Source organism: Camarhynchus parvulus, chromosome 19, assembly GCF_901933205.1.
Source record: "Camarhynchus parvulus chromosome 19, STF_HiC, whole genome shotgun sequence".
Taxonomy (NCBI): domain Eukaryota; kingdom Metazoa; phylum Chordata; class Aves; order Passeriformes; family Thraupidae; genus Camarhynchus; species Camarhynchus parvulus.
Window position 1 is genome coordinate 10,683,590 of NC_044589.1, and position 25,405 is coordinate 10,708,994.

The 25,405-nt window shown below is 53.5% G+C and overlaps 1 protein-coding gene across 1 annotated transcript in view; it reads right to left on the reverse strand.

The window, feature by feature from the left end:
- MNT (MAX network transcriptional repressor) overlaps positions 1-22,728 on the reverse strand; it is a 34,323-nt gene extending 11,595 nt beyond the window's left edge. Inside the window, exons 1-4 of the mRNA XM_030962752.1 lie at positions 22,614-22,728; positions 13,696-14,257; positions 11,540-11,581; positions 10,749-10,860 (exon numbers count right to left, since the gene is read on the reverse strand). Of these exons, the coding sequence (XP_030818612.1) occupies positions 10,749-10,860; positions 11,540-11,581; positions 13,696-14,257; positions 22,614-22,686 (789 nt within the window). The 5' untranslated portion in view covers positions 22,687-22,728. The remainder of the gene's footprint in view (positions 1-10,748; positions 10,861-11,539; positions 11,582-13,695; positions 14,258-22,613) is intronic.
- Positions 22,729-25,405: the final 2,677 nt, after the last annotated feature.

The following is a 25,405-nucleotide window of genomic DNA, read 5'->3' on the forward strand; positions in this document are numbered from 1 at the left end:
TGCTGGCACCTGGGAGGACAGTTAAGGTGCTTGCCAAGATCCTGAAGGACGCACACTTAACCTGGCTCATGAAATACTGATCCTGTTTCTCCACAGCAGAAAAATCACTGAAGTTACCTGCATTTCTGTTTTCCCACTTCCTCAGGGAGAGGCCAGGCTGGGCTGCCCCAGGAAGGCCAGGCATGGCACTCGAGCTGTGTCCTGTTTGCAGAGGGCAGCCCAAAGCTGGGGATGGCCTCTCACTGAGGCCACCCCATGCCAGACTGCTTTTTGCAAGCACCAGGCTCCAGCACAGAGCCTGCTTCTTACGTCTGCATCTCCATCATTGCAGCATTTCTTTTTTTTCCTGTTAAGCAATTGGGAACCCTGGTTGCCCAGGCAACTATTACACTGCAGTGTGAGGAACCTACAGAAGCTATGACTTTAGAACTCTTTTATTTTTCACACTTAAAAAAAAATCCACATGATCATCACTTAAAAGAGTAGGCCCTGGCCATGCCATGGGGGAAGGGGAAGCTGAGCTACCCCAGGAAGAAATAATGGATTTCCTCATACTCTTGTGAATCCATCTATGGCTTTTGATGCTTGGTAAATTTTGCAAATCAACTGCTGGCTCTGGTGAAAGCAGATGATGTTCCTCTCTCAACACTCTCAGTTCTGCTGAGCTGAAGCTGAGTGAGCCCTCTGGAGCAGAGCAAGAGCCTGACCCTCCCCTGGCAGGCAGCACTGCACGGGCACAGCAGGGGCTGCTCCATGAGCAGGTGGAAGCTGTGACAAGGACACAAGGGCAGTGGTGAGTCCCTTCATCTTTTATTTAAACACCAGCAACCAAATTAAAATCCACATGTGGGTTTGCTTTTGCTCCCCTAGAGTATCTGATTCTCCTCCTGTACCTGTCAGCTCCTTGGCAGCCTTTATGCACCTGGATTATTGAAGCGAGACCAGATGACTGCAGTGACAGCAAAGGCCTGACACAATTCCAGTGGTAACTCTTCCCCACTTTGTGCCCACTATCCTGGCTGGTTTGGAGCCACTCTTTGGTCCTTGTGTGCATCTCCCTGTCATCATTTGGTAAACAAACCATACACCAACAGTCATTTGTCACTGCAAAGAATTTTCCATTTTATAGCCGTCTGTAATTAAATTGCTCATTCTCCTGTCAAGACAGAAATAATGCCCCCAACGCCTTCCCTGCACCTGCCTCAGGAATGCTGCTGGCCCTGTGGCTGGCATTGGAGAGGTTTAAAAGGCCTTATTACACAGCTCCCCTCATAAACATTTTATTAGCCGTTTAAAAACACACTTTCAATTATGAGTTTTCCAAAGCATATTTCAGCTCTTTTCTTCTGTAACATTTGCTGATTGAAAATACCTCATCAATAAGCAATCAGGAGAGTGATTTGCAATTTTGAGCCAGATAATCTTTAACTCTCTGCTCCAGGGATCACAGCTGGTGCCAGAGAAAGGGACATGCTGAGCCAGGGGGGTCCTCAGCTGCCACTGACCTGCAGGACCTCCAGCACAGTACCAGACCAGACCAGCTGGTCAGGCTCTCCACTGCTGCACAGAGCTTTGATTCCTATATGTAATGGAAAAAACCCCACATCCTAAGGATCTTATTCTTGCTGGGACTGCCATGGTGTAGGAGATTCACAGCAGGAGCAAAAATCCACCAGCCTGACTCCAAAAATGTTCCAACCAGAACCAGAGAGATGCTGGGGAACAAGCTGTCCCCACACAGTCCCAAATGGAACCCAAACAGCCCCAGCTGCCGAAACTCCGCTGGCCAAGGCACTCACCTGTAGGATCTGGGGATTTTCCATCACTCCTATCAACTCTGGGCATTCCTGATTCGAATGGTGCTAAATTGTCTATGTTGCTCAGCTGCCACAAGCAGTTTGTTCACGGCACAGCACTGACACCGAGCGCTCACCCCAAGCCCACCCGGCCTGCTGCCAAGGAGCAGAGCCTGCAGGGCTGGCAAGGCGAGGAGCCAGCTCCCCCAGCACCGGGCCAGCGTCCCCAGCCTCTGCAGCCACCCCCTGCACCCTCCAAGGTGACAGCACCTGCCAGACCCCATCCCTGCCCCGCCGATGCCAGCCAGCCCCTGTCTGCAAGAAGCGGCCGTGTGTGAACCCCGGCTGGTTGCCACGGGAACCAAAGCCATGGTTTCCATGGCAACTGCTTCATTCTGCCGGCTCTCGGAGATGATATCCCACCGTGATGCCGGATGTGCTGGCCTGGTACCACTACAGCAAAATACAGGTGGGGCACCAGGGCACCAGCACAGAGCACGTCAGCACCGCACTGCAGCCAGCCGGGCACTGCCACCACCCACAGCCACACCTCAGTGCAGGCCGTGCCTCAGGAGCCCCCACTCAGCGCAGGACCACAGTCCTGCTTTCCCCAAACACAAGCTAAAATCACAAGGGGCCTGACCCAAAGCCCTGAGATGCTAACAGACCATGCTCAGCACCGGGAGAGCGGGGTGAGGGTCTCACTGTGACCGGTCCCCAGGGGACTGCGTGCAAATGGGAGCAGCCACAGGACAAGGACTTCAGGCTCCCAGGGCTCGTGCCCCAGCTTCAGCCTCTCAAGATCTCAAACTTCACACCAGGAGCTAAACCAAAGTAAAGCCTGCAGGGTGAAGCAGAGACTGTCCCCGGCTCCCTGTGAGTGTGAGCCCTGCACCGACAGCCAGGCCGTGGGTGTTTGCCAGCAGCCTCGTGACCCAGCGCTCCCAGTGCCCGAGCCCGGGACGAGGACAGCAGCCAAGGAGTGCTGCTGTGTCCCAGGAGGTGACCTCGGCCCCATGAGCACAGGGACTCAAGGCAAGGAGCCCATCCTCACTGCACAGGCTGCACCCACTTTTCAGCAGGTCCCAGCAGGGTGGGCACCACCCACCACTGCTCAACCTGGCTGCAGGGGTAGGGATGAACTTCTAGACAGAAATACTTCCCAGAACAGGAAATATGCCTGGAGCAATCACGGAAAACGAGAACATGCACTGGTATTTACATTTACCATTTCACACTGATAACTGCATTTCAGGCTCCTGATAAAAAAAGACATCAGGCCTTAATCTGTGATCAAAACTAGGGCTGAACGTGGCTGTTTGCACCGACCTGTCAGAGTCAGCCACCTGAAGCACCACGCTCTGGACGAAGTACAAACAGTCACTGGGGCAGAGAGCAGGAATGATTCAAATCAGGAAGACAAAAAAGAAAATTCAGAAGAAAATAAACAACAAACAAACCACCAAAAAAAAACCCCAAAAAGCAAAACAAAAAGGCGGCAACCAACTGGAACCCACAGTACAACAAAGCAAGGAAAAGCAGAGCCATCCCCAGGCCAGTCACTGGCCCCGTGCTGGCTGTCACCAGGTAAGCAGATGTGGTTTCATTCCTTGATATGACTCCCAAGGACACAAGAAGCTCAATTTTACAATAACTGAAGTATGACTTGCAATCACTTGGTGTTTAGTTTGGCCATGTCTTTTGCTTTTCCTATTTTTATTTTTTAACCAGTCTCTGTTGTTGAGGAAACAAATGAGGTATTTCTAATGATTCCAGTGGGTTCCAGCAGCCCCAAAGACTCTGAAATACCATGGTGTGTTTGTTACTTAGAAAATGATCCCCCAAAAAATTAAAATAACTTGAGAAATTAAAACTTGATAATTTTAAATTTCAAATTAATTCTGCAGCACTTACATTCTAAAAAAATTGAAATGAAAAAGAATTGTGGGAAATATGCTTTTGAGATTAAGTGTCATCACTTTCTGCAAACCGAAATGAAGCATGCTGCATCTCAAGAAGGGATTATTATTATTAATAACACGACTGCTGGATGCAGGACCCCAAAGCTCTTCCCAAGCCTTTGTGATGACACATGGACAGCAGCTCCAGAGGGCAACAGGCAGGTTTATGCCTTGGAGGCACAGCCAGAGCTGTCTGCCAGGGATGAGGAGGAGACTTCTGAGCAGACACTTTGTCCCTACATCCACTTGCTGCAGTGCTTCTGTATTTTCCTTGCAGGCAGATCTGAGCAGCTGCTGCAGGAGCCAAGACAGAGTTTTGGATGGGTCCTGGGCGCAGCCCTCCCTTTGTTCCTGTTACTACACCTTAGCTCAGCCTACAGGCACACGGCACAGGTAAGCTGCACACCTGAAGGGACCCTGTCCAGGGAGCAGGGAAGTGAGGGCTTCTCCTGGGAGAGGACACCTCCCAGAACACAGTTCTGGCAGTGATGCTGGTGTCAGGAGCCGAGGGCTCTGACAGCAGCACTCCCCCACAGCACGGCAGCAGGTCCGAGGCCCGGTGACTCAGAGATGTGCCATCCTCCGCACCACCTCTCCTTCCTGTTTCCCCATGCACCTAAGGAGGTCAGTGCCACTTACTCACACCCCAGCAGCTCCACCCACGGCCCACAGAGCAGATCTGGGTCACCAGAGGATTGCTCTCCGTCCTTCTCCCTCGCTGGCACGGCCACGGTGGCAGTGGGGGGACACAAACCCAGCTGTTAAAGGCAAACCCACTCCAGCACCTGCATGAGGCCATGAGGCAGAGCTGTGCCTGGGTGCAAACCTCTGTCTGTGCAGGAGAGCTGGGGCTGCCCTGCTGCTGGCACAGGTGCCCTCTGTGCCATGGCACCCCCACTGCCCCTGCTGCTCTCACTGCAGCTCCTCTGCTGGGCTGAGGGGCTGCCTTTGCTTTGTTTCAAAGGCAGGCGACTCCTGCAATGTCACACATAAAATAGAGCCCATGCAACCACGCTGTAATTATCACTACTCTCGTTAGGGCCCACGCGCTGTCTCCCCTCCCATGCCAGCTCCCACAGCAGGTGGCAACCAGAACAAGCAACAGCCCCCAAACACACCAGCTACCATGCAGCAGCATTCCCAAACCCTGTGCTGCAATCCCCTTACAGGCTGGTTTGGTTTTTACAACCCCGAGTGCTTCTTCAAACTACTATTTAAATGACAGCAGTGGAACAGGTGTGGATTCTCTGACAATTACAAACACACTGACAGGTTTATAATTCCATTCACCCTTTCCAAATTCTCATGTACAAGTAATGAGTGAGATACTTTAAAAAAAAATCACTATCCCTCTTGGCAATGTTTAAGAAACAGCTCCAATTACTCAACAAGTTCCAAATGCTGGACATTTTTAATCACTATTACAGGACATGTTTTGTGGCCAATCCTGCAAATAAAAATGCCCTGATGGCTCCCTGGATGAGCCTCCCTGCAGACAGGTCCTGCTGCAGCTGGAGGAACAGCAGGGAATTAAACAGTGGGTTTTTTTAAGGTCTTATTTCTTCTCATCACTTTCTGAAATCTACAGATGACACCACATTGCATGACCATAGCCTATGGATGCTGGAGGCCTTCATTACTGACACTGAGATTCAGGCTAATTAGACAAGATAGAATCAGTGGATCAGGTCAGGTAAACACCATGAAGCAGCACAGCTTGGCATCTGAATGCTGCTCACGTGAGGGAGGCATGGCAGGTACTGATGGACCCCACTCTTACTAGACAAGTTTTACAGAAGATGAGTCTACTCACCTCATAGCTGGCACAGAATAAAAAATAACAGTTACAGCCATCCTCGTCAAGGTGGGGAACTTAACAGGATTCAGCAGCACGGTTTGGTTTATGCATTTTGATCAATAATCCAGTCACAACAGTGCCTGAATGTAAAGGAGTTCTGGTCTTTAATCACAACCATTGTCAGACCTGTGGTTTGTGTCTGCAGGCCAGCACCTCCCTGCACCAGATCTGGCATGGCTGCAGGGCCCTCTGCACCCATCAACACCCAAATCAAGCACTGCTATGGCACCCAAAAATCCACTGGTCTTGTTCTGGGTCTCTACACAGACAGGGATGAATGACTGTGCTCAGGCACCAGCAAAGTGACCAATAAATAAAACAAACTAGAAGACAAAGATGCTGTGAATCTTAAAAGGAAAATTTAACCAATGTAAAACCAGTATCTGGTCTGTTCACATGTCCACAAGACCAGCTCAAAAAGGGCTTCACGAAGGATTTTTACATGCACTACTTAGGCATCCTTGGATAGTACTCTGGATTCATTCTACCCCGAAGGGAGCCAAATCTGTTGATTACTGTTGGCAAGAACAGGAAACTGTATCATTCTTAGGGGCACAACTGTTACCGCAGGCAGTTTGAGAAGCCAAGGGAGATGACGTGAGGATAAACAACTTCAACATCATAAATGATTAGCAACACTAGCGAGCACAGGTAAGTCATAAGGAAATTTCACCCCTCTTGCCCTTTCCCAAGGTAATAATGACAAACTGGCCATACTATAAATCCTTAGTTCACTACAGCTACGTTTTGTCTCTAACACTACAAGCAGGGTTGCCAGAGGAATTCTGTGAATCAGTAAGCAAAGTCTATTTCAGAAACAGAGCCAGAACTGCTCGGCAGGACCAGGTCCATCTGTCACCACAGCAGCTCCCAGTGCCTCTGCCACACCCGAGCAGCATGTGCAGGGGCTGGGATCAGTGCCTTGCTTCCACACCTTCCAAAGACTTTTGCTCTTTGCATTTTGTATGCCCTGGGAAGCTCAGCTGCATCTCTGACTTTGCAAGCACCTTGTTATTTAGCCAGTGTTTCAGCTGTACTGGGGAAACTGGCCAACAAGCAGGACCTGCAGCACAACTGAAGACTGATGGGTTGGTCTGGGCTGTGTGCCAGTTGTCCCAGTGTCACCTGGTGAGCAAATCACCTGGATGTCATCTGACACTAAATGTACAGTAGAAAATAACCCCCAAAACTGGAGGATGCTCAGGTGCCACAGTGACAGGCACAGTTTGAGAACACAGAGTAGCAGTCTGGCTTAAGGGCTTCAGTTAGCTTCCAAAGATGATTCCATTTCCTAGGGGGAAGGAATCCTCCTGAGAGGGCCAAAGCCAGCCCAGCTGCACGGGCTGTGAGCCATGTCTGACATGTACCAGGCTGGGCACACCCCGCTGCCCTCCTGGCATGGGCACAGCCAGAGGGGCTCCGGGGAGGACAGGCCGTGGAGGCCTACACGGTGTCTCTCTGTGGGGACACTGCTCAGGACAGGCAGGGCACAGGGCTCTGCTCTCTCCTCTGCTGGGGACACTGCTCAGGACAGGCAGGGCACAGGGCTCTGCTCTCTCCTCTGCTGGGGACACTGCTCAGGACACAGCCAGGGCACAGGGCTCTGCTCTCTCAAAGCAAACAGCACTTTATTCTCACTGTGGTTTTTTCCACATCGCTCCATGCATCTTACAAACTTCCCAGAGGTCTCCTGCACTTCCACTCAGGTTGTGCAGGCAGCAAAGTGAAGACCAAGAGCCGAGGTGGCCCATGTAAAACAGACTTGGCTGCAGCTGTGTGCCAGGGTCTGGAGCCCACCGTGCTGCTGGACCCACGGGACACCCTCCTCAGCTGAGAGCTGTAGCACAACAGCCCACACTGCCTCAGGCTGAATCACCAGCTAAAGGGATTATTAACTTCCAGCTGTGTTGGGCCCCATTTCCTTTGTGCAACAGCGTGCCTAATTGCAAATTCTAATTTACTGTAGCAGAGCACAAGCCCAGGTCCAAGGATAAATTAAAATGACGGCTCTATGGGAAGTTCAGAATTTAACTTTCTAACTTATCTGATTTGATGCAGATACAAATATTTAAATCCAGCCAAGGAAACAAACAGTCTGTTTCTAAGAAGTTCCAGCTGGGAAGGGGGGAAGGAAGGATTCTGTAGGAAGAGAGGCTGCAACAATCAGTGTACTGTCACAGTGTCTGCAGGAGCAGAACAGCCGCCGTGTAGCTTTGGCTGGTGCTGTGCTCCTCCCCTGTGAGACTCATTTGGGTTTGAGTTTCCTGAGCTATTTTTTTCCCTTTAGTGAAAAACTACTTTGCTACCCTGAGAGTAAGAGCTTTTACTTTTAAATCTCCTTTGTACAATTGCCCTGTTCTCTTTTCAAGGGAAACACTGAGCCTGTGAGTGAAACACATGGAGCCTGGCACATGACTGGTGGCCATCCCCACACTGATAGATGTTAGTTCTGTTGAAAGAGATCAAACCTGAATTCAAACTGCAGTAAAAAAAAATTTAAAAGACAACTTTTGTTTCTGAATGCTGCAATTTCAAATCAGATTTCTAGTAATCTGGGTTTTTAGCACAATTGAATCCTGTGACTGAATCACAGACCCACGGCTTAGGTGCTGCCAAGGAAAACAGCGCTCGGGATACTCCCTGAGCAGCTGCCAGAGAGGATGAGGAGGAGAAGGCGATGCAGTGAGGAGGTTACACAACGTTACACAACGTCACTGCCCGTGGGCAGCCAGCCAGCCCTGCCTGGTCAGTGCCAGCTCACACCACACCAGCAGGGCCTTGTGCTCGCCATGTGCTCCCCACACACGTGGAGGCGGACGCTGGTTCGGCCCCAGGGCACCGTGACCTTCCCTGCCACGCCGGGAGAGCACCCGGCTGCGGGAGCACCCGGCTGACCGACGGACAGCCACGGACAGACTGCACACCGACCGACAGACAGACTGCACACTGACCAACTGCACACTGACCGACAGACAGACTGCACACTGACCGACAGACAGACTGCACACTGACCAACTGCACACCGACCGACAGACAGACTGCACTGACCAACTGCACACCGACCGACGGACAGCCACGGACAGACTGCACACTGACCGACAGACAGACTGCACACCGACCGACAGACAGCCACGGACAGACTGCACACCGACCAACAGACAGACTGCACACTGACCAACTGCACACTGACCGACAGACAGACTGCACACCGACCGACAGACAGACTGCACACTGACCGACAGACAGACTGCACACCGACCGACTGGACACCGACCGCACGGACGACCGACAGACAGACTGCACACTGACCGACAGACAGACTGCACACTGACTGACAGACAGACTGCACACTGACCAACTGCACACCGACCGACGGACAGGCACACTGACCGACTGACAGACTGCACACTGACCAACTGCACACCGACCGACAGACAGACTGACACTGACCAACTGCACACCGACCGGACAGCCCGACAGAGCACACGACCGACAGACAGACTGCACACTGACCGACAGACAGACTGCACACTGACCGACTGGACACCGACCGACGGACAGACTGCACACCGACCAACAGACAGACTGCACTGACAACTGCACACTGACCGACCGACAGACTGCACACCGACCGACGGACAGCCACGGACAGACTGCACACCGACCAACAGACAGACTGCACTGACCAACTGCACACTGACCGACAGACTGCACACCGACCGACAGACAGACTGCACACTGACCGACAGACAGACTGCACACCGACCGACAGACAGACTGCACACTGACCAACTGCACACCGACCGACAGACAGACTGCACTGACCAACTGCACACCGACCAACAGACAGACGCACGGACCAACTGCACACTGACCGACGACAGACTGCACACTGACCGACAGACAGACTGCACACCGACCGACAGACAGACTGCACTGACCAACTGCACACCGACCGACGGACAGCCACGGACAGACTGCACACTGACCGACAGACAACTGCACACCGACCGACGGACAGCCACGGACAGACTGCACACCGACCAACAGACAGACTGCACACTGACCAACAGACAGCCACAGACAGCCAGTCCCAGCCCACCACTGCGTACCCCAGACTGGCCGCCAGAGAGGTTCCTCCTGCAAACTACAACATCAGCCTGCCAAAACCCAAAGAAAGGCTCAGATCTCTAAAGCCCATTAGGCCTCGGTACAACCACACCCCCAAAAACCACTTTTTTGAGCAACACAGAGAGTGGCTGGGTACAGTCAGAATTTGCCCCAGCCAAAGTCTCTCTGAGGGAAGTTGTTGGTGAAAACTAAGAGGAGGGCTGAACTGATTTAATTCTGAGGCATTACTGACTCTCCAAAGCAAAGCTGAAGTGAATAATCAATTCTGAACACCAGAGGGAAATGGTGTTTGAGAGTGGCTGAGGAAAAATGGAAACAAAGTGAGATTACATTTTACTGTGGAAAAGACCATTGTGATCAATCCTCAGCACCTTTTATTCCAGTCAAAATGTACAAGGTGTACTAGGTCTCCATTTGCATTATAAATGGCAGCAACTCTTCCAGTTTCCAAATGAATTTTAACTGCCTTACATACTACTGATTTCACATTCACAGGGGACATTTACAACAATTTCTTTTGTGCTACTATTAACCACTTTCCCAAACATTAAACAAGCAAACACTAACACTTATTTCCCTCCAGCTACAAACACAACTGATTTTTACCTGTGCTCACTCCTGGTGGTGCCCCATCCACCTACATGCCTCATGCTGCAGCCTCAGATTCTAGGCTTTCCTTGCCTCCAAGCAAATGACTTGTACTCACATGTCCATCTCATCAAAATTTTGACACATACCGAATCTTTACAGAAATCTGTCTTTTGGTTAAGCAAACAGAACCCCCCCCCCAAACCATACATATTAAAATTCACCTGGGCCCAAAAGGAAACAACTGAAGTTCACTCAGCCTGGATCTCTAAGACCATGTGAATTATCTGCTCCCTGCCATCACCACTTCAGGAAAGGATGATCTGTGGTTAACCTGGAACCCCCAGAAGGGGGGTTTCTGTGCACCCCAAGTCAGCTCTGGGCTCTGCCCAGCCCCACGAGCGCTGCACGTACCTGGATGTATCGCAAGGCACTCCTGAGGACGCTGAGGTTTGAGGTCTTCTTGTCATCCACGTTGGGGATGTTGCGCTTTAATGTCTCAAAGCACTCTTTCAAATGAGCACGTCTAAAGAAAACACAGGTGGGTCGTCAGCTGCCAGGAGACACAGCAGGAACCAATTCCACGAGGGGAGAGCTTAATTGGGGCCTTAATCCAGCAAAGCACCTACACCTGTGCATAGCAGCCCCCCCAGCACAGCATGTCACAGCTGAGCCAGCTCACCCAGCAGGGACTGTGCCTGGGCTCTATCCCAGCTTTGTTAGGAACACCGTGCAGCCTTAAATAAAGTATTTCACCTCACTGTGCTGGTACTTTCACTGTCACCATACTTCCAATTTAGATAGTCAGGCTTATAAGAGTCTTGGGTCAGAAACTGATGTTTATTCTGTATTCACACTGTACACTGACCCCTCATTTGGGGTATTTTACTCTTTTTAAATCAAAAGAGAGTCACACTGTTATGCACTGTTACTGCTTTGCAGGATCAGGGTGGTTGGAATGCAATGGTGCAGTTAAACAGAACATATTGGGAAGCAAAAAATGCAGAATTAAGCTATAAGAAAGCCAAGCAATACTGCAAGATTCAGTAATAGTCACTAAGAATTTTATTCAGGTTATCTCTTTAAAAAACAAGCAAGCAAACAAACAAAAACCCGCCAAAGCCAAACAAATATTGACAGACAATAGGCCAAAAAAAGGAGGGGAATTACAATTAAAAAACCCAAACCCCTGGCTTTCTACGCACCTGTTCTTCTCCAATTTATTATGTACTTCCCTGGTCCCAACCCTGTAACCCAAACAGAACAAAGATCAGCTCAGTGTCAGGTTGAAAACTCCTGCCTTGCACCTGTGCCTGCAGCAGTGTCTGTAAGTCGAGATGCAAAAGCAGAAGTGTTCATATATCACTGGTTTAACATTAAGTACATATATATTCCTGCCTACACTGTTTCAAGATAAACTCCATAGATGCGCATCAGAGGAACCAAGCACTGTGCACACAGTGCACAGAAGATACAAACAGGTGTGATGTGTGTGTGTATATGCAGACACAGCTACTACCAACAACAGGGAAAGACACAAAGCCTGGATTTTAAGTATTTGTACAGACCCAGAGAGCCCATATTCTGACCTGGTTCTGATCTATGCCTACACTCCAGTGGGACAAGGTTTGTGCAGTTCCATATCCAAGCGTATGGGATTGAGCAGACACTTCCAACTTTGGGTTTTTACTGTGCGTGAAACAACACAGCTGAGGATAAATATGGAATGAAGCAATACAGGAATTCTCCAGTCACTGCTGAAGGAAAAACCAGCGTGAGTTTCTGGTTTTGGGGTTTGAGTCCACCCACTCTCTGAATCAGAGGAATATTTTTAGGAAAAGCCAAACAAATTCATGTTATCTCAGTTTTTCAGCTCAGTTTTTCAGTGATAAGGTACATTAGCAGATGTGGAGATTTCAAGAATCTTTCATACACTGTGCAAAGTAATTATTTGCCTTTGACTGAAAATACAGGACATTGAGGTAATAATATTTAAAAAATTGTCACAAATATTTGACAGCATTTCCCCATGAAACATTTACAGGCTGAAAAGACATTTTTTCTGTGCTTATGGCAATTCTGGGGGGAGGCAGTGGTGATGCTGTGCTCCACACTGGCACCACAGCCCCCCCACCCCCCAGGGCAAAGCCCAGTCTGGCAGCACAGCAGCAGGTTGTGGGTGCACTTGCAGCCACCCCACTGCCCACAGCCCAGGCAGCCAAACTTGTGCAGCCTGCCCTGGTACCCCATGCCAGCAGAAACCTCCTCCACAGCTCCTGAACCCACACAACATCACTGATGGGCTCTCTCCATTAGTGCATAGACTGACAGACCCTTCCAGCACCAGACAGGCTCTGAAGATCTCAATCTGCTTAGAGGAACTATACTGGCAATTTACTGAAGCCTTTATCTTTACAAACTCCTATCTGCATTACTTTCACTGTTTCTATGCATTTTGGGATCTGTACATCCCAATGAACCTTTCTTCTGTCTACTATACATCTCCACCAGTCCCCATGGCATTCACACACCATCTCCAACACCACTGCCAGGAGACATCCCCCTGCTGCAGGCAGCCAGGAGAACAGAGGCCAAGGCAGCACAGCCAGGAGGGAAGATTGCACAGATTCAGGTCACTTATGCTGCAGGAAAATTGAGGGGCCAAAGGAACAGGTAAAACTGCCGCAAAGAAGGGAATGGTTTGTTCTCCCAGTCCACAAGCAGTAATACCAGACTCCCTACTGGGATACTGCGGTCTGGAAACAACCATCTACGGAGAAGGCAGGGTCTCCACCAGCCAAAGTCCTTAAGAACAAGCCAGAAAAACACTAACCTGGAGCAACATCAGAACCACAAGTCCTGTCAGAGGGTGAGGGCAGACTACATAGTCTTTAGCCCCTTCCAGCTGCAAGATTCTGAGCAAGCAGGAGGCCCTTAACACTTACAGCACTGAGAAACTGGTGATCTCTGTCCTCAGAATAACATCTCCCAGATCCCTTTCCAGTTTTCAAGAAAGCTCCCACAAGCGGCAGTGCACTTTGATTTCCCTGACCAGTACAAGCAGTGATCTTTTGCCAAACATAACACGAGATACCACTCGAGATCAGACATGCAGGGCTGGGACTTGCTTCCTAACACAGTTCTGGCCTGCAAAAAAAAATCCTTACACAGAATCTTACAGTGTGGAGTGAGGGAGGAAAATAAAAACCCGTCAAGCTAAAAATCCCTGCTCTCAGCAATTCAAAGACATTAAACATCCACAAGTCTTGGCATTTCTGATCCAACAACACTTTGCACAAGCAGGAGCCGCTCTAGAGAGATGCAGCTTTGGCTGTTCCTCCTGGACACACGGTGCACTCACCCTCCAATTCTCTTCTTGAGCTCGATGGGTTTCATGTCGTCGGCCGGCGCCAGCTTGAGGGCGCCGAGGGGCGCGGGCGCTGCCGGGTGCTGCAGGGGCTGGATGGGCTGTGGCACCACATGGTGCTGGGAGATGGCCAGCACGGGCGCCGCGTAGTGCGGCAGCTGCTTGGGGCTGCCCGAGGGCGGCGTGGCCGCCTTCCCGTCCGGCAGGTGCGGCCCCGGCGGCCGCTGGATCACCGGTGCCACCGAGGGCGCTTCCTTGGGGACACTGGGAGCGCTTACGAGGGGCTGGTGGCGCTGCACCAGCGGCGGCGACAGGGCGGTCTGCGCTGCTTGCTGGGGGGAACTGGTGACAACGGGGATGGGAATGACTGAAATGGGAGCTGCCAGGGGCGGCGGCGGCAGGGGCACGGTGCCCGGCGGGGAAACGGGCACCAGCAGTTCGCTCCGGGGCTCCTCTGGGGACAGGGTGCTGTTGGCCCGTGGCACGCTGGCCTTGCCCGCCTTCTTCTGCTCCTGCTCCCTCTCCAGGCAGAGCTTCTCATGCTTCTCATTCTCCTCTGAAAGAGAAACACCCACAGTGAGCAATGGCGCTTCCCTGACCTTCCCTGAGAGCAGCCTACAACCAGCACGGGGCAGGATCCTTAAGTTAAAATACCCTGGGTTTTATACTATCCCGAGTGAACCCCAGCTCAATGGACACTGCACTGATACAAACACATCAGGGCACCTCTCTGCTGCTGTGGATTTTAATCGAGCTCTTAAACTTGGCTTTGATGTGTGTATGTTCCTATATGTTTTCAGAACACCAGACAAAGTAAATGAAATCTGTGTGGCCCGACTAGCAAAACAAACCTCATCAAATGCAATCCAGGGCTCTGGCTTTAATTGCGTGAACATGGCACAAACAAAATTTATTTATACAAGTCATGTGGCGCCAGTGGCCCTGGCATCTAGACATTGCGCAGCCTTAATCAAATATCTCCAAACCCACCATCCGTGAGGCTCAGCAGATCCCGCTCCTGACAACCTCTGAGGAGCTGCAAAGAAAGGTGGTGCAGCAACCTCTGCACAGTAATATACAAATATCTGGAAAATAAAACCTTAATTTATCAAGGGAGGGATTAGGGGAAGGACATGGACAGTTGGGTGTTCTGTTGTATACAGTCACCAAAATCAGGTAATTCAGAGGAAGCTCTAAGAAACATCCCAACAGAGCCTCTCCCAGGAGAAGCTCTGGCTTGATTGAAACACTGAAGTCAGAATGTGTATTTAGGAAATTAGAGAGAAGAGCATGTATGCCACCTGGAATGACCAGGTTATATTCAATCCCCCAGTGATCCTCAAGACAATCTGTATTGACATAATGGAAAACGGCCCCACCAGGCATAGAGCTGCCCAGCCCTTGCCACCCCAGAGGGGCCCTGCCACTACCAGGATACTTTCTAACCCATCTTTTGAGTTTGAGGGGTATGGTGCAAAAACTACAGAGAGCAAAAAAGGCAACAAAACTCTCACTCCCGATTCTGAATGCCCTTTGGTACGTGTGACCACACAGCAACACCGACCCAGATCCAGTTGACACAATTTCCTGAAGTTCAGCTGCAGCAGCAGCGCAAACACAGCCCAGCCTCCCCTGGAGAGCACGAGCCAGGTCAAGCAGCCAGCTGCCAAGGTAAACACGGTCCTGAACCCACACCTGGAGAAACCACCCTCTGGAGCAAGCTCTAGCACTGGGGCTGCAGCCCCAGCCTCTGACCCGGCAGCACTCACAAAAGCACCATGTGAAATTCTGTCATCAGGAAGGCTTTCACATCCATACAGCACTCTTCCCAGGGCTGCCCGAGACTCAAATCCACAGTTTGCATTCAACCTCTGCAGCACAAGTAGGGTGAGTGAGCAAAAGATCTGACTGACTCCAAAAAGGAGGGAGGTTGCTTAAGCAGCAGTTGAACCTTAAAGCTGCATTTCTCTATATTTTCTCAAAATATTTCAGGGTATTATCAACAGTTCCTTAAAGGAAGAAGCAAAGCAGTGCAAGGTGGCAAAAACCCCATCAGGAATCCCATGATGCAAACACAAATCTCAGCTACCAACAATTTCGGAGTGGTTCGGTTCAACGACATTAATAACTAATAAAGAAAAGCCCTTTGTCTGCAGATCTTTTGCTCCACTTTGCTGCTGGTTCGCAGCCAGAGCCAATGCAATGGCCCTGGCACAGGGTGCATGAGGAAACCCAGCCCCGAGGACCTGCTGACTCATGGTGCTCCCTGAGCACGTCCTGCCTCGGGGACAGAGAGCGGCCGCAGGCTGACCGGCACCGCTGGCCAGGCACACACAGAGCAAAGCTGCCACCCAGACCTCCAGCTGCACCGAGACGGAGAGAGTGAGCAGCAAAGGAGTCACTAGTGGGAAGCTGTGGCAGTGCCCGGTGAGGACAGCAGGACCTGCTGGGCTGCTGGAGGTGACACGGCCACAGCGGAGCAGAGCTCCCAGCCAGGACACCCGTGATCTGCACCCAGGGCAGTGCGGGAGCAGGAGCCAGCCTGGAACTCCTGCAACCAGCTACACTTGTGGGGAAGGGAGAGAACAGCCAAGCAAGGTTAGAGCAGGCATTACTGATCACAAGTATTTATGTAAATGTCTCTGGAAGCAGGTGCAGCCCTCAGGCTGCTGACAACCTGCCAGCAAGGCCTTTGGTGTTGCTCCCTCGAGCTAAAGAGTTTATTTCAATGATTTTTTTTGCCAAGATCTAACACTGAAGAGCCACTGTCCTCTTGGGTCTGAGTTACCCACAGGCAGAAAGGACCCATGCTCCCAGCCCCAGCAAAAGGACTGGAGGGCCCTGAGCCACCTCTCTGGACAGAAACCCTCCCACTGGGTGGTGAAGGTCTGTCTCCTGCTCGCTTTGCAGTCACACCCTGCACACAAACCAAAGATCTCTTTGAAGAAAGCCCCCCCCAAGCTCTATGTTTTCTCATATGAAGGAGGCTCACCCAGGTTTGGTCACAGATACAGATCAAGGAGGGGTGATCACCATGCTGTGTGCTGTGTGACACATGCAAGGCTCATTCCCTCCCTTGTGGCACACTCAGCACAGGATCTCCTGCAAGCCCATACACAGAAAGCAGCCAAGGCTCAGTGCATCCCCTTGGCGAAGAGGATAGCTGAATCCAAAGGTGCACCTCAAAATTATGCGTAATTTCCACTCATTCCTCACACTCTTAACAAGGGGACTAAGGACAGAACAAACCATGGGAGTGAACCAGTCCTGAGAACCCCCAGGGGATCTGAACCGAGCCCAAGGGGATCTGAACCACGAGGGGTCCTGGAATCCCACCCTGCCCACACCATCCCACTTGCCAGCAGGTTCACATGGTGAGAGCAGGCACCTCAGGTCCCTGGCCACACCACCCAGGCAGTGACAGCAACATGGGCAGCCATGGGACAGAACAGCAAATCCTGTCCTGGGAGGACACAGAAACAGGGTCAGCACCCCTGACCACTGGCCTGGTGCTATTTAGGGCCTCAATGGTCTGAGTACACAGCACCAGGCACTCTTTGTTACCTAATAATCTGCTGTGTTTAAATATATCTCACCCCTTTTGGCTGCCCTGGAAATGCCACCCATCTGTCAGAGCCCTGCTGCCAGGCCAGCCAGGAGCAGTGGGCAGAGCCCTTGGGCTGGCAGTGGGGCCTGCCATGGCCCCAGCCTCCCGGAGCCATGCTGGAGGAGCAGGCTCTGAGGGATGCCAGGGCCCTTTGAGTGCTCCTACCTCTCACTAGGGACACCATCAGTACCCAGAGTTTATCAACAGCGTGTGCCTTGCATAGCCAAGCATCCCACCTCTGTGGTGCTCAGTGGAGAACATCTCTCACTCCATGAACAGTGAGGCAGTTCTGTGATGTTGTTTTCTGAAGGGTCTGAAGTGTTTTTCTGAATCATTCAATGCTTCTGGGAACTTATCCTGCATACCTTGAACTGCTACAGGCCTGGAGAGGAGTGCCTTGGGTGTCACTCACTCTGGATACGCAGCAGTGTCGCCCACAGGAGTCACTGCAGGCTCCTACCAGGAAAGTGCGGGGTACTGATGAGTCTCCAGGTATTTACTACTCCGAAGGCTGCCCTGGGGGGGGAAAAGTCATGCCAAGAGGAAGGGCAGGCTGGAGCCTGGAGGTTGGATAGTGTTTCTGCAAGTTCCTGGCTCTGCAGGGGAGAACCAGGAAGGGGGCGATAAGAACAGTCAGCAGAACTGGAGCCCAGCAAAGCTCAGCATCAGCCAAGCAAGCTCTGAGTCACAGCAAATGCTGCTGACACCAGAGGCTGCAGCACACAGCCACGGGCACTTCCAGGCCTAGGAACAAGCCTACAGGACTGAGAACCCTTTAAAATCAGGACGCTTTTCTGACTCCCGAATTTTGGTTGACAACAGCACAAGCCCCACTTTTCTCTCCCATCTTAGCTAAAACTTGGCAGTTTGGTGCCCAGCCCTTGGCACGGTTGTTTCTCCACCAGTGCCATGGCAGACCCAAGACATGGCACTGCTTCCCAAAGCCCTCTGGGCTCCTGGCCATGCCCCCAGTGTGGAGCTGGCTGCCAGGCACCTGGTGACACTTCCTCAGGGCCACTGGCCACTGCTGCTCCCATGCTGCGTTCACACTGCAGCCTGACCCCAAACGGGCCCACTCCTCCCCACACACACTGGGCCTCATGAGCACCTCAAACACCAACCGAACTGCATTTCAGGAGCACACTGTTCACAAAGGAGCCTAAAATGCTTCAGGATTAGAGCTCAGAAGTTCACAATACACTACAGAGAAGCAAGAGCTAGGCCAGCGTAGCTGAGGTCAGCTTCAGGGGTTCAGAGACCCCCACTCCTACCTGAGACCCTCCCTGCCGAGCGATCTTGCTGCACTGCCACTGCTGTCACATGCTCACACCTCATCTGCACACTGGGTCACCATTCACTGCTAACAACTACAATATTCAGGTCTCCACTTTCTCAACCAGAAGAACAATCAACAATAACTAAATAAATACCTGGCAGACATTTCTAAAAACAGCTTCTCCGGTCTCTACAGATAATTTACATTTACAATAGCTTTAATAAGCTATTCCAGTGCTTAAATGAAACCCTGAATCAGCTCTAGAGTAATTTTAGCTGCATTTTAGTTACAACTAACTCTTTGTGGACAGAAGAAAGAAATAAAGGGTGAGGATTTAGCAGCACTACAAAGGAAAACAGATCAAGATTGCTAAAAAAACAAAACCATCGTGGAGAGTCTCATCTCTACAGAAAGCCCAGGACCATCATGTCACCAGGATGCCAAGCGTGCCACTGCCACAGCTGCAGCATCGCACCTTGGCGGGCCGGAGGGATGCACAGCTCCTGTTGTACCTCTCCGTGGTGTTTGGGATGAAGTGCAGGAAAGCACTGGCTCTGACAGGCCACGTGGGCACCAACAGCACATGCTGACCCTGCTCCACCATCCAAGGAGCTGCACCTGGGCAGCCAAGCAGGTGAGCTGTCCTACACAGGATGGGCCTGTGCTTTTCCACCAGGCATCAGCGTTTTTAAGACACAGGGAGACAAAGTAACGCACTCTGATGAAAAGCATGTATTTCTGTCACCTGAACAGCTTCTGTGTCACAGTTCAGAGCAAGAAGTGCCATGGCTGACAGGCAGGACCCAACCCACCCGCTCCCACGCACATGGGGGCACTGCTGTCCCTGCTTCTGGCCCAGGGACAGAGGCACACACTGCGGGAACAGTGAACCATGACATGCCTTAAATGTACAGGTTGGAAAAGTACAGTAAACATGAACTGACTTAATAAACAGTAATATAAACAGACTGTGTATCCTTAAAACAGACTAAAAAGCCTAAAGATATGCCCTCAGAAGAAACTCTGAGACCCCACTTCATCCACTGCTGGCAAGTGGCTCTGCAGGCTGCCTTGAGTCTACAGCTCGTGTGTTACACAGCCAGCAAACACACTGCTTGTGTGTTACACAGCCAGCAAGGGAGCACAGACAGGTGAAATGAGTTCAGTGAGTCATGGCAAAACTGGATCTGGCAGATAACAGCCAGCCTGTTAGGTAAGCATGTTTGCTCCAGGTAACATTCCTCGATCCTGTGACGAGAACAAGGGCTCACTGCTGCACCTTCAGCCCAGGGCTGCACCAGGCCTTGCTTCCACAGGCTGCTCACTCTAGTCAGCTTTCTTCTCAAGGAAATGAATGGAAATGTGCAGATTACCCTTTACTGGCTGCACCAAGGCAGTTCTCCCTGGAATCCCACAACAGTTATCCTTGCCACCCCCGAGATTCAGACACTGTGCTGTGTCACAGAGCAAGGCCCTTTCTGAAGTCAAAGTCTAACTGTCACTATGGCACCGTTGTCCTCAGGACTGCAGTGCAGCTCTCCTGGAAGCCTCCGGAAACAGATAAACTCACACTGTGTGTTGGGAGGTGCTTTAACCTTCCCTGACAGAAACCCAGGTGGGTGTGCTGCCTGTGGCAGCCAGCGAGGCCGAGGCTGAGCCACACAGCACCCTGGTGAGACAGAAGCCAGTGGTGGGCAAACAGCCCCATGAGGTTTCTGGAGATGCACCCCAACATTATACTGACGAGATCTGTTGAAAGACAACAGTGAGAGATCACACAGAGCACAGCACGGAGCCACTGCCCAGCCATGGGCGTGGGGTCTGAGCAGGTTCTCCTCCGCACCCACTGGCACAGGGAAGGTGGCACCACAGCCAAAGGAAACCTTCCTGGCCACTACACACCATTATCACTCCCAGGCAATTCAGCGTGCCCAAATGGCAGGTAGGTGAGATGGAAAAGCCCAAAACTGTGCTTGCTGCAGGTCACTGCCTGTGCTGGCACCACTCAGGAAAGGAACGGTGTGAATGAACTGTGCAGCATTGAGAGAGCAGCAAACACAAGATGAGCATCTATGGGAAAAACCCTAGGAAAACAAGTATCAGTTACTTGCAATTATAAAGAAATTTGTTTTTCTTAGATCATGGAACATTCCTGGGTTAATCTAAATTCAAAGAAATCAGCACCCTCTAATTCAAGTCAAATGTCTCTGGAGCTTGCACACAACAGAGAGAGAAAGATTTGAAAGGAGATGACCCCAGACTGAGAGTCTGGGCCCATGTAAACGAGTGTTACACGCCTGGGAGGCACATGCTTACAGCAAGAGGGTTACAGCAGCAGCAGGCACTGCTGTCAGCTGCAGACCCAGCAGCCCTTGGATGAGTTCAGTATATATTTTTTAATGCTGTTCCCAAAATGGATTGATTTTCAGGCCATACTGGACCCCTGGAGCTCCACAGTGTAACTGGGGGTATAACAGACCATAACACTTTGCAGAACACAAGATTTCAAGGGGGAGGAGAGGAAGAACACAAGGCAAAGAAGCCAACTCAGTCTTACTGCTCTTACTTATTGCTTCCTTGTGCTTCCCAGCTGTTCCTTTGCTTGTGCTCTCCCCTGAAATCTTCCTGCCACCCAAAGGTCACTGCAGGGCTCCTCCCTCCCGTGCCAGAGTCTTCCTGGTGTTCAGACTTCCCTGAAGTGGCCACGTTTGCACTGACGCTGCTGGCCCTACACCCAGCCCAGCCCTCATGTGTCTGTGCCCCCCAGCAGCACCCAGAGCCCGGGGCATGCTCATGGTGGCTTTGTGTAACACCCCCACACATCCCCGTGAGCTGCTCCTGGAGCTAAGAAGCCTGCAGGGTGTCTTTTCTTTGCTGTGTTACCCTGCCCATATACCCTGCTCAGCAGTAATTCCTGCCTCAGAAGCTGTCCAGCACAAGAAGGCAGGTCCCTCCTCCTCCTCTGTAACTCAGAGCACAGCTTGTCGGACCCATTCACAAGATGCTCCCACAGCGCGGGGCCGTGGGATGGCAGCGGGATGGCAGCGGGAGCTGTCTCCCAGCAGCAGGAGACAAACCCAGACCTGCAGAGGTCGAGCCCCGGGCGTTTTACTGCTGCACCCTGAGCACGGCCACCACCTGTAAGCCCGGAGCCGGGATCACCACAGGGCTGGCGGTGGCAAGGAGCCTGTCAAGGGCTGGGAAGCAGCACCGGAGCTGTCACCCAGCCGGCGGGGAGCCCGGACCGGGCAGCCCCTGCCATCTGCACAGCCTGGGCTGTGCCCCGGGCTCGGAATGCTCCCGGCCCTGCGCGGCCCCTCAGCACCGCATCCCCGTGCGCTGCGTGACTCATCACCGACACAATGGGCGGCGGCACAAAGCGCCGCTCCCGCCGCTCCGCCCGAGTCCCCGCGCCGGGGCCGCCGCGGGCGCGGGGCCGGCGCCGCTGTCCCGCAGCCACGCGCGGGCGGCAGCCCCGCCGCGCCCGCCGCTGCTGCGCGGCCCCGGGGCACAGATCGCCGCTCCCGGAGGGCGGGGCCGCCGCAGCGGCGCGGGCGGTGCGGGGCAGCGGGCGGAGCGGGGGGCGGCCCGCGGGGTTCCCCGTCCCCTCCGGGGTTCCCCGTCCCCTCCCGCCGCCCGGGCGGGCCCCCGCAGCCCCCGGAGGCCGAGCGGGGCGGGGCCGCGCGCACGTGGTGGCGGGCGGGGCCGAGCCGGTGACGCGCCAGGCCCCGCCCTCCCGCCGGCCGGGGACACGCAGCGCGCGGGGCGGGGGCGGCGGCGCCCCCGGCGGGAGCGGGGCCCGGCCGGGGCAGCCCCGCCCGCACGGAGCCCCCACCGCGCCGTCCCCGAATCCCCCCCGTGCCCTGACACTGCCCCGCCCGCCCCGAGTTCCCCCGGGTCAGATGCCCCCGGCAGCGCAAAGCCCGCGCCGGTGCCCCCCACCCCTCGCTAGTGCCAGTGCCCGGGTAGCCCCGACCGGCCGCGGCTGTCAGGCGCGGCCCCGCGAGGCGCGGGCGGACGGTCACTCACCACGTGCGGTCTGCTGCTGCTGCGCCTGCCACTCCAGGAACCGCGCCGCCTCCAGCAGCGTCTCGATGCTCATGGCGCGGGCCCGGCCGCCGTCGCTGCCGCCGCCGCCCGGAGCGCGGGCCCGCCCCGCCCGCGCCGCCCCGGGCTCGCCCCGCCGGCCGCAGCGCTGGCGACAAGATGGCGGGTGGCAACAGAAACACAACAGGCGGGCGCTGGCGCGGCCCCGCTACTACGCGGCGGACGGCGCCAAGACCTGGAGTGGAGCTCGGGGCGCCGCCCGGACGGGACGGGATGCGCGGGGATGGGCCGGCCGGCCCGGGCCGAGGAGCGCGTGCACGGCCCCGCAGCCCCGCCGGTCGCTCGGGGCGGGCGCCACCCGGGTTGGCCCCGGGGCGGGCGCGGGGGCGCGAGATGCGGCGGCGGCCGGTCCGGTCCGGCGGCGGCGCGATCCGGGCGCCGCGTTTTGCGGGCGGCGCTCCCCCGCAGTGCGCTCGCGGCCCGGGGCGCGCTGTCAGCGCGCGCGGGCCAATGGGCGCGCAGCACAACACGCGTGCTGCCCTCCACATGGGCGCCCCGCGCCGCCGCGCGCGCCAAAGGGGCCGCGCCCGCGCGCCCCGCGCACGTGCGGGCCCCGCGCCTCCGGCGGGGCTGCCCCGCACACCCGGACCGGGACCGGGACAGGCGGAACCGCGCCAAACAAACCCGCCCGGCAGCGGTCGCTCTGCCATCCGGGCCCCCCGGGACCGGGTGCCCGCGGGATGGGCCCGGCCCCGCTGTGCCCCGCAGCGCTCCGCGGTTCTGTCCCGTCCCTCCCCGAGCTGCCCTCGGTCCCCGGCTGCGGGCACGCGTGGCTCTGCGCTCTGCCTGGCCTTGCCCCGCAGCTGGGCTGGCTGCACGAAGGGAAAAGCCGAGCCCTTTTCAAGGGTAAAAGCAAGGAAAAGGGACCCCGTTGGAAAGGGTCAGCGCAGCAGCGCCGGCTCCCCGGGAAACACCTCGCACTGCGGCTGCCCACGGTTACCTTGAGCAACGTTTTCCTGTGTACGGCCCCTTTGTCAGTAGCTTGTGAAACTCAACTGAACTTCAATTATCCACAAGGAAATTTTCCATTCTAATTTCCATTCTATCTACCTCTGACTGACTTCTGGTTTTTGGCTGGGAAGAGATATTGAAGTAAAAGGAAAATAAACTGGTTAGAAAAACTAGTAATTCTCACAGAAGGAATGGGATTTTAGAAAAACCCAGATTTTCATATGAGAATTTTCATTCTACCTACAAACATTAAGGAATTTACAAACCTAAAACTGCCCCGAGGCATGGCCACTGAAGGGGGCAAGCCCAAATCCCCGTGGGATGGGCTGTACTGGTTGTGGAGCTTGGGGCTGGCTCTAAAGGTGCTTCCCGTGCTGGGCGGTCAGGGCGATGCCTCATCCTTGCTCAGCATGTGACTGGTGGCCTCATGCACTGCACGTTCATCTGATCCTCCTCTGCAGATGCAAGGAGTCATTTCCTCCTGGGCTTTGCCGTGAACTCATGCCTGCGTTATCAGAATTCCTCACAACAGCAATGAGGGTAGCATCATCATACATGAGCAGAAGATGTAGACAACTATGAGCAGAAGAGGTAGATAAAATACAGATGTAGATGAAGCCTGGCCAAAAGAACTCACCTGGGGTAGCAGGTGTAGCTCATGGAGGGACAAGCTCATTTCTCATGGAACTTGTCAGCTGCTTTCCAGTGATCTTGCAAGCTGCCTCACGGGCTCCTCCCAGCTCCCGCAATGAATGGAGGAGTTTGACACCAGGAATGCCTTCCATGAGCCAGCCCAGCTCCCCGGAGCAGCCCGGGCTGTGCTGAGCTCAGCCTGTGACAGCAGCGGGACACGGTGCACGTGGCCTTAGGGAGCTCAGTATCAGCCACTCCAGGGCTGCCTGGAGCTGACATCTCCCAGGTTCTTCCCTGTGCAGCCTGGATGTATTCAGGTGTCTGTTGCAAGTGCTGTGTGTGACTGTATGTCAGATTCAATAACCGGCTTGTCTGATCCCAGCAGCGGAGCTGAGGACAGCCCAGCCCCTGGCAAACGCAGCTGGAGAGCAGCAGAGAGCTGGGACACCCACGGCTTGGGCAGACTGTGCTGTGCATGCTGCAGGGCTTAGGCTGCTCATCTGGCACTTCAAAAAGCTGGACATCCTGACAACAAGGTGCCTTGGACTTCTGTCAGAGGGGAGCACATGGCTGGGACAGGCACTTTGCAGTCCAGGCTGCTGCTGTGGGCTGCAGGGCTGCACTCCAGATCTGTGTATGCATGTGCAAAGTGCAGGGCTCTCCAGCCAGCTCTCTCTGTAATCCTACAAACCACCTGGGTTTACAGTGCTCTTCTAGACAGACTCGGTTTGAGGAAGGAATTGCTATTCTGCCATCAAACCTGCTGTACAAACTGCACCTCCTAGCCCAGCCCAGAGACCCCAGCCCTGCAGGGCCACAGACTCTGGGTTTAGTGCGTAAGACAAAAAATCCCAAACAAGACAACAAAAATGAGTCATTAGAGGAGGTTATGGAGCATACAAGAGGCAATGTTCTGACTGACTGAGGGTGCTTGATTGAACAGAAAGAAATGTTTTCAGGTGCCATACAATAGTTTAGTCGTGTGCTGGGTTAATGCTTTAGCAGGAGGCAAAACATTCCTTCCTCTGCCTGCTCACATCTTTTGCAACACTAATCTCCAAGGAGAGTTGTTTGTTTTGAAACCCTGAGCTCTATGGGCTCTTGAATGCTAAGCTGGCTCCTAGCTTTGG